The sequence below is a fragment of the Myotis brandtii genome, unplaced genomic scaffold (genome assembly GCF_000412655.1).
Source record: "Myotis brandtii unplaced genomic scaffold, ASM41265v1 scaffold247, whole genome shotgun sequence".
Taxonomy (NCBI): Eukaryota; Metazoa; Chordata; class Mammalia; order Chiroptera; family Vespertilionidae; genus Myotis; species Myotis brandtii.
The window spans coordinates 1,406,075-1,415,995 of NW_005359352.1; the positions used below are offsets into that span (position 1 = coordinate 1,406,075).

General features: G+C 46.3%; 1 protein-coding gene across 1 annotated transcript in view; it reads left to right on the plus strand.

The window, feature by feature from the left end:
- KIDINS220 (kinase D-interacting substrate, 220kDa) overlaps positions 1-9,921 on the plus strand; it is a gene marked incomplete at its 3' end in the record, with an annotated part of 53,124 nt that overhangs the window by 26,157 nt on the left and 17,046 nt on the right. The window contains 2 exon segments of the mRNA XM_014540537.1: positions 1,302-1,464; positions 9,394-9,572. Coding sequence (XP_014396023.1) covers positions 1,302-1,464; positions 9,394-9,572 — 342 coding nt within the window.

A 9,921-nucleotide genomic window follows, 5' to 3' on the forward strand; every position in this document is an offset into this window, starting at 1 on the left:
AGGCAAAGGCCCTGTCCCTGGTCCAGTGACCAGAACCCCTTTCCAAGGAAGAGGGGCCCAGCCCCGGTGCTGCAGTGTCGCGTGGCCGGGCAGATAGGCCGAGGGGGTGAGGCAGGAAGAGTTGGGTGGGGGTCTGTATTGTAGTTGTAGGGGAGGGAGAATTCATCTGAGCCAGAACAACTGGATATAAACTGATAATGATCAAGTAAAATGGATAATGTTCAAAATTAAAAAGCAAAAATATCTGCGGTTCAGAATCCCAACAAAATCAGGGATAAAATGATGAGGCAGCGAAACAAGGCATGAGTTCTAAAAGATTGAGGATTGCAGCTGCCCACCTGTAAGCTCTCCCCGTGCCGAATGTGAGCGGGGTTCCCAGAGAACCCCGGGTGGACAGGGTTAGGGAACAGAGCGAGTCCTGGGAACACATCATAACCACCTGGTTGGTCGTTCCCAGAGGCACCTCAGCCCTAGAAATGAAAGTGGGGCTCGCACACTCACCCACACGAGAGCGAGAGTGGCCGGCACAGCTGGTTTGCTCAAGGCCAGCAGCGGGCTCTTGCACTGCTTGGAGGATGGGCCGTCGCAAGAGCAGCAACTGCTCTGCTGTGTGGTGGGGGCAGTGTCCAGACTGTCCTCTCTGACACACGGTTCTGAAAGACTGTGGCTGCGTGGGTGTGGTCAGGGCAGCAGCAGTGGGAAATCACACAGAGATCACCTTAGAATTCAGCAGAGTTGGGTGTAATTCTAGGAGCTTTCCAGTAGAGCTCTTTGGATTGTAGAAGCCGTATATATACATATACATATATGTATATGTATATATACGGCTTCTACAATATATATATTTCTGTATAGACACACACCAGAGGCCCTTGGCCTGGCCTGCGGGGATCGGGCCGAAACCAGCTCTCCTACATCCCCTGAGGGGTCCCGGATTGCGAGAGGGCGGTTCTCAGGTGACACCCTGGAATTGGGCTCCCTCCTCTCTGGTTCCGGGTGCGTCACCTGAGAACCGCAGCTGCCAACTTGCGCAGCTGCCAAGTCACCGCAGCTCGGTGGCTCCTGCATTGAGCGTCTGCCTCCTGGTGGTCAGTGCGCGTCATAGCTACCAAACCGTCAGACAGTCGCTTAGGCTTTTATATATAGAGATTTACATTTAGTTAGTTTGAATATGTTGTGTAAATTAAATGGCAAATTTTAAAGATTTGGGGACATTAAATGATTTGTGACTATGCTCAGTGTTTTGCTTAGCATAACATCACACGTCTATTAATTCACAAATGTTCTTGCGCTCCTTAAAGGGCGGCTGCTGAGAGCCAATCAGATTAGTTTTAACTGGGACCGCCTTGCCAGCTGGATCAACCTCACAGAGCAGTGGCCGTACCGCACGTCCTGGCTCATCCTGTACCTGGAGGAGACGGAAGGGATTCCGGATCAGATGACGCTGAAAACCATCTATGAAAGGTACTGAATCTCTTTATGTTTAACTTGGTTTTACATCGAATTGACTTTTCAGAAAAAAGTTAATTCATATAAAGCAAAATGAATACAAAACATTATGTATAAAATGGACGCTTCTAAATTCAATGGAGGATTCTCACTAATTCATTTACTTTGGGAGCTGTATTAGCACAAGTGTAATTCCCATCGTGTGACATTCACAGCTTCCTTTTTCAGTGCGACCTAATGTGATAAAATGTGTAATTACCAGTCCTCGCGGCTTTATGTACTTATATCTACGAAATGCAGTGCCTAAGACATTATTATTTGTTTCCCGTTTATTTTTTATTCTATGTGTCTTCATGGACTATTAAGGAGGTTACATTTTCCAAATCATTGGTACAAGTATTTCTCAGCTTTATATCTGAAGGGTTTTAGAAACTGAATACTGACTGGAGCAGATTCTTTGCATTAAATAATAAAGGAACTTACTGTTTGCTTATATTCAGTCGCTTTCTTCACTTGATGTGGGTGTAGGGTGAGTTTCAACTGAGCTTAAGTGGTTGTCCTTTTTGCCTCAATGTGTTGCGGGCCAGGAGGTGGGTGCGTGGGGTGAGGGACAGATGTAGACGGCACCTGGCGCCCTGGGAGTGGACTATATAGAGACCCTCTCCTGGGCCACTAGAGGGTCACTTCCACACACGTCCTTTGTTCTTACCCTGTGAGCGTCCAGGAGTTTGTGTTCACTTTAGAAAGGACTGGAGGAGCAGCCACCTGGGGTTCAGCCAGCCAATCAGGAAGTGTGGTCAGGATCGGGCTACCGGTTCTTTGGGGATGGAAAGCTTTCCGGCTGAAAGTGCTGTTCTTTGCCGGTAGAGGATTGCTTGCCCTCTGAAAGCGTTCACCCTGATTTTCATTTGAGCGCTTCAAGCTATATGACTTCCTGATGTTCAAGGAAATCTTCAAAAAATGACATTTTTAATTAAAATATGGCTTAAGGACAAAACACAATGTATCACCTATAGTTTAAAGAGAATAGTACTTTTTTCATTCTGTGAAATAGAACACTTGCCAAAGAAATGTTTTGAGGGAGTATTTTTATTATACAAGTAAAATAGTGTAGAGTGAGTTTTTATAGGGGATTTTGTTCAAGTAAATGTAGAATGTTTATGCTGGAGGTGTCATGAGATGGGGAGACTCTGTCTGCCACTTACTTCCCGTCCTTCAGACCTCAGCCTGCGGGGGCTGCCATCTGTGAGCGGGTTGGGTTCAGGGTGATTTCGAGGTGCCCCCCCCTTTTTTTCTTTTAAGAAATAGATATGTCTTATACACCTACAAATACTTACAAATGCTTTGTAGATGCTTTAAGGAAGAGAAAATACAGTGTAGTGAGAGTCTTGGCGAATTCATGAAGAACTTGACTCAAAAGAACTAACTTTAAGATGATTTGAATGAAAAACTATGGGAAGAGAATTTGATCAACATATTGAAAAATCATGTTGGAATATGTTAGAATAATATCGATGACTGTTTCTAGTTAACTGTAGTTGAGTTCTTTGATGCCATTGTTTGTCCTTTAAATAAAAAGTTTTATTTACAGCAGACAGAAAGCAGCAGTATATAATTGATATTCATTTATTTTATTAAATAATTCTGACTTGGTAAAAACAATCAGAAAATAGTGTTTTTAACGCTAGTAGTAAAATTTTTTTAATCCATAAAAAGCCTCATTTACTTTTATAGCAATTTGATGACACAGCTGCTTGCTTTATTCGCTGAAAAAGAAAATGTTGGCTCTTAGTGTTTGGTAAAATTGCTTTGTTAAATTATTTTCTAAATTGTTCAACTTTTAACAAATGACATTTGATATAACACTGAAAAGCAATTTCAGCTAATTAAGTAGATCCCTCTATAAACCATTGGAACATTAAGATGACATACTGTTCATTCAAGATTATTTTAATTGGTACAATTATTGTAATTTCCTTGCAATTATGTGTTGAGCTAAAAGCTTTTGTCTCGATCATTTGAGGGGTGTTTTTTTGTTAACATATATTTAGTAAGAAGAAAGGGAGTAAAATTAAAACTGTAGATTAAGATCTTCTGTCGACTTTTTATTATAGTGTTTTACACAGCCACTGAAATATTTTAGTTATAAAACTTTATTTCTCATATTTTCTAGAAAGCATTTTAAGCAATGATAGAGGTTTTGAAAAGATCAATTTTAAGAATTTTCATGAAGATAATGTTTAAAATTTTTGTTTTGACACTGCTTAAGAAGTCTTACTCAGGATGCTATAGTCAGAATAGTTTTGTGATAAGGATAATGCCAACCTTTATTTTGATTCTGCATATTCATTTTTAAAAACGATCAAATGCATTTTGAGAGCCTGAGAATGGCAGCCATCTTTCATTTCATTGAAATAGCTATTTGTTGAACAGGCATTATAGATGCCTTTATATTAAATTCAGTATCTTTATTTATTTACTTTTTTTGTTTGTTTTTGTTAATCTTCACCTGGAGATATTTTTTCCATTGACTTTTCAGGGAGAGTGGAAGGGAAGAAGGGGGGGGAGGGAGGGAGGGAGAGAGAGAGAGAGAGAGAGAGAGAGAGAATCGGTTGCCTCCCACATAGCCCAACCAGGGCCGGGAATCGAACCTGCAACCCTTTGGTGCTCAGGCTGGGCTCCAACCACTGAGCAACGCCAGCCAGGAGTTTGGTATTTTTAAATTATTCAAGTAGTGCTATTTCTGTACTTGAAGATATTTATACAAAACATCACATCATGATATTTCTGCCTGATACTCTGCAGAGTTTTGATAAGCTTAACTTTATCGCTTCTCGGCATCTCACGCCTCTCAGCTCTCACCCACCACCTCCTGTTCCCTTCGTGTTCTGGGCGATTGTTAGTTGACCTCCAGCCCCCGAATGTGGCCCCGATTACGCACGAGTTTGTTTCTCTGCACGTGGACCTAAAGTATGAATTTGAGCCCTGGCCGGTGTGGCTCAGTGGATAGAGCATCGGCCTGCAGACTGAAGGGTCCCAGGTTCGATTCCGGTCAAGGGCATGTACCTTGGTTGCGGACACATTCCCAGTAGGGGGTGTGCAGGAGGCAGCTGATCGATGTTTCTCTCTCATCGATGTTTCTAACTCTCTATCCCTCTCCCTTCCTCTCTGTAAAAAATCAATAAAATATTTTAAAAAGTATGAATTTGAACAGCATGAAACAGTGGACACTAGTTGTTTAGATTTGTGAAAAAGTTCTTTCCTTTTAGTACAAAGTATATCCTTGTACTGACGATTTTTCCCTTTCATTTAGGTTTGAGATACTGTAAATAGTTATTTCAGACACTGTTCCCGGGTGCCGTTGGTGTTTTTGTGTGTAGTTTAGAACGTTAAGGCAGCTCTGTCTCCTCACGGCGGTGTGACTTCCCTGTAGGTGCTCACTCAGCATCTAAATGGCTGTCTTGTGTGTAATTACTGGCTCCATCTTTACTCCGAGAACACACTTACCTGTGATGTATTTATAATGCAGATACTTTATTCCAGGTTCCATGTTTTATCAATACCTTATCTTTTATAAAGATGGCCTGATCTTTGCAAAATCACGAGTGTGTCCTGGAGCTGCAGGAGGTTTTGGGTGGAGAGCGTGAAACACTCAGCTGTGACAGCTCCACTGGAACAGCTGGTGCATCTGCCAGCTTCAGCCTTCGCGCCGTCGTTATGGGTGCCGAGTGCCTGCCATCCTCTCCTAGGTGGCTTCTCAGTCCCTTGCTTTCCTTTCTGTGGATAAAATTGGTTTTTAAAATACGTCCTCATTAAACTTGTCATGACGCCATTTTTAGTATCTAATGCTAATGTAGAACAGAGGAAGGATTTTCAATGTTCCAAAGTGTGTGTTTCTAACTTCAGCATGGAAAATGCAAGTACATTAATTAAGGCTATTTGAAAGCAGAAATAGCAAAATCAGTTTCTCTCAAATATATATTTTAATATGTAAAAAGTCATTACCCTTGCAGATTTAGAGTTTATCTTATAATACATATTTTATAACATAATATTTGTAATATTTTATATCTTATAATAATATTTATTATGCATGTTTACATTTTAAAAATAAATCTGATTATTGAAGGATTCAAATTCACCAAAACATGAAATGTGCCTTAGAGATCAAGTAGAGGCTGATTTCCCCTGAACTGATGTTTTTCAGCAGAGGCGTGTGATCTCGGAATTTCAAGCAAAAGTGTGTTTATATTGTTCACAATATGAGAGTAAACAAAAGAAACAAAAATGCCAGCTGATGAAAGGCAAGGTGAGGTGCTGATGTAAAGCCACGCTGAGTGGCCCGGTAGCAGTACCCACGAAATCCACAAGGCGGCAGTGTTCCACCAGACACAGCCACGGCCTCGTGCATTTGCTCTCCCTTTGGCAACAGAAAGACAAGGGAACCCTGAGTTTAATGAGTATTTTAAACTCTCGAGTTCAGTTTCCACTTCTAGTTCCTTTTCAGATGGCTTCGCAGGACACTGGTAAGCACTGAGAATCATGACTGCAGGCAAATGAACAGTCGCCTGACCCTGTACGTTTTAAAGCTTGAAAGTGCCCCTTTCTTCTGAAACCCTTTTCAGTTAACGTTTGGGAAAGGGATGGAGATGAAAAAAGGAGTTTTTATTGGTCTTACAAATTTGTGTTTACATTTAAACTTGTTAAACCCTAAACATTGTAGACTTTGGGTCCTGTACTTACTCAACATTAAGTCTTTAAGGTGACCTGGGTAATGGGGGTTTTGCTTTAGCCTGAGATGTTCCCGGGTGGCTTGGTCCGTGCCTCATTCTCTACCCGTTACTCAGCGTTGTATTGCAAAACATTTGCTTTCTCTGTCTGACTGATGTAAAACTCTCCGAGGTTTCTTAAAGGCAGCAGCACCATGAACACCCTTCCGCTTGGCAGCACCTTGTTGTGTTGCTAGCGCCTCCCCAGCCGCCATGGAAACTGGGTCTGGCCTCTTGCGTTGGGGCGTCTCTAAGGCCATAGCGTGAGCCTGGCTGTGCTGAGAGCACTGCTTTCAGGGAGGGGCTCTGAAGTTTGCCTCTCGGCCTCTGCTGGTCTCCCTGTCACCGCAGCCTGGAGCGATGTGACTGTTCGCATTGGAGCACTTGCCAGTGCTGAGGGCCGCTTCAGGCTGTGGCTCCCCACTGGGGACCTTTTCAAATCAAATCTTCTGCAGAATCCCAACAAATAAAGCAGAATGAATATAAATTAATCGATGCGAGTTATAACACGTCCTAATAAATTCAGTTGGCGAGAAAAAGGAGCTCTTCTGGAGAGGATCACGCTGAAGCGTGTGTGTGACTTGCGATCCTCGTGGGCGGGACATCCACCCGTGCCCCGCGTGGGCCTGGTGGCGTGGCACCCAGACCACCTGACCCTGAGCAGCAGGTGTGAACTGCTCTGCTGTGGCCGGTGTTTTCAGTTCGTCCGATCCAGGCGCTGGAAAGATGAATGGGGGTTTGGCTTCACGGGCGAATCACCAGTAAGTCGTGGAGATGCTCCGGTGAATTCTTGGTTGGGGTGCTGGGCCTGCGTCCCCACGGCCGGTCCCTGGCCCCTCATCGTGCCTTTCCCACTGGTTATCAGTCTGCGCTCTGGCACCTAGGGGGCGGGGCACTTGCTTGTATAATTTTGTGAATGAAAAAGTGTCCGTCTGGATTAAAGAAAAACTATAAAGGACTTTACATATGCACACGAGGATGGAGGGGAAACTTCTCTACGTCTGTTTTAAAAAAAAAAAGAAGGCGGTAAAAACCAGGCCACCTGGTAACACGGGTCCATGTGTTAGTCCCCTCAGCACCTTCGCCTCTGGTGTGCGACAGTCTATTTTATTACATGCGTATTTTTTATTTTCCAATTACAGTTGACACTCAGTATTGTTTTATATTGGTTCCAGGCGCACAGCGCGGTGGTTAGGCAGTTATAAGTTTACAGAATGGCCCCTCCGTGCGTCTAGTGCCCCCCTGGCCCCGGCCGTGGTTCCTGTGACGTCACTGACTGTTCCCCAGGCTGCAGTCCCCATGCCTCTGGCTGTCGTGGAGCCGGCGAGCTCCGCCAGCGATTGCTGTGGCAGCTTAGACAAGTGCTTTCATGTTGGCTTATGTAACCCTGGGTAGACGTCTGAACACATGAGTCAAACACATTCCATGCCTGAAATCAGAAACACGCCCGAAGGCGAGGGCGGTGTTGTGCCCTGTGCGCAGTGCGGGGCTGTGGCCCAGGGTCTTGATGCAGCAGCTCGTGGGCTCGGGGCGTGGGCAGCAGTGAGGATGAGGCAGCTCTGCCCCACGCGCAGCAGCCTCGCTGCTTCCTCTCCTCGCCTGAGCCTGAGAGCTGCTTGGCGCCCGCGGCTCCTCCCGGCAGGTGTAGCGTCACCGCTTCCTCCTTCCGCAGAGGCCGGGCCGCGGGCGGCGTCTCTGGCCCCGGCTCACGTTCTGTCCTGCATAACGGGGCGCCTCGTGGGATCGCTAGCGAGGTGTCGCTGCGTGGATCCTCGGAGTGATCACAGCTGAGGGGGGGCTGCTGCACAGGCAGGGCTCGGGCATTTCTGACCGTAAATACCTACACAGGGAAGAGGAAATACCTTAAGAGCCTTTGAGGAAAAAGAAGAGGAAATTTAAAAATTCAAATCATGTACAAAAATGAACTCGAAATGGATCGTCGTACACTTTCCCAAGTACAAGGTTTTTTCTATCTAAGAAAGGATCATTGAAGTGAAAATTATTTTAAAAGCCTAGAGCTCACTGGGAGCAACATATTTTCTTGTGTAGTTTATTGACTCTACAAATGTGTATCCGGCAGGAGTAGAAAGCGGGCATTCGCGCCAGGCCCGCAGGTACGATGGCGAGCAAACCACGCCTGTCCCAGCTTCACTGACTAACGGCGCCTGCAGTCTGAGGGGACGGGACAATGCAGTCACCCCACGAATGGCTGGCATCCCAGCGTGAGGGGTGGTGTGAGGGGCGTGTCTGTGCTGGGAGGGCTTGTCCTAGAGGAGCCCCTGGTCCCGGGAGGACCCCGCGGGTGGTGCCGGGCTGCAGAGGATGCGCAGGCCACGGCGTTAGGACGGAGGGCAGCCCGCTCCTGCCTAGAGTTTCTGGTTGTCTTTCCACAGGCGGTGGTGGGCTTCGCAAGGATGGCGGTGACCATGAGGCCTATAAAAATGGCGCTTCTCTATAGTTTGACAAGAAAGTGTTTGCTATTTTTTAATGAATATTGCTTTTTACATGCAAGACCTCTGCCTGATACAAAAGTGTTTACCTATATGAACTCAACTGTGTAAAAATCCTGCATAATAAGCATTATTGTGCGATTTCAATGCTAGGTGGCACGCTGGGTCAGTACTCACTATGTCCACTGGTGAGATGATGCTTGTCCCTCTGTTTCCCTCTGTTCCTCTGCCTTTTACATACGTGCAGCAGTAAGTACTTATTTCCTTTACAACAGAAAACAAAGCCTTTCCTAAAACAACACCTGTGCTAACGTTCTAGTTTGTGTAATTTATTCAGACATTACTCTTTATGTCTTCTCTTTGCAAAGGCAAGACCCATGGTCCCCTGTGCAGGCGCGGGCCTGAGAGCCAGTCAGATTCGCTTTCCCGGTCCTGTGGCTCCAGGCGGCCGGTTAGCTGCCCCTTCACTGTCCCCGGGAGGTGCTGTCCGCGTGAGCTGCGCGTTCCTTCCGGCCTGTTTTCCTGGCCCACGGCGTCCTGCGTCGTCAAAGGCAGTCCCATCACACCCACTCGTTTCTTTACTACTTTGTAACCGTGCCGCCTATTTTTTTCTTTAAAAAGATTTTGATGGCAGCAAAGTATGTAACGTGCGATTTATTTTTATGTAGAATTTGCCTTTCTCATGGTGACATTAATGATCTTTTTCATTTCTTTCTCGTTTGAAGAATCTCAAAGAACATTCCGACGACTAAGGACGTGGAGCCGCTGCTGGAGATAGACGGGGACATCAGGAACTTCGAAGTGTTCTTGGCTTCGCGGACGCCCGTGCTGGTGGCTCGAGACGTGAAGACCTTCCTGCCCTGCACCGTGAACCTGGACCCCAAGCTGCGGGAGATCATCGCCGGTGGGTGCCAGCGGACCGTTAGTTTTCCTCCTCAGAAGCCCTCAAATGTTTCCCATTTTTAACAGCTCTGTAAGTTCCTCCTGCGCCGTGAAACCCAGAAACGCTGAGCCCCGTCTCCGCGGGAGGACAGGGCCCGGCGTGGGGTCCTGGGGCGGCGGGAAGAAAGGGCTGTTGGTTAGCTCCCCACCCAGCCCGATCCTTGCTTTCGAATCATTCCCGTCCACGTTGGGTCCCACCGTGGCTGCCGTCACTGGACTCTCCTTTCTCCTCTCTTCTGTCCCTAGTGGCTCTCACCCGGAGGGCACGGAGCCTTCGTCCTGAGCCTGGGGGGGGGGGGGGCAGTGACAGG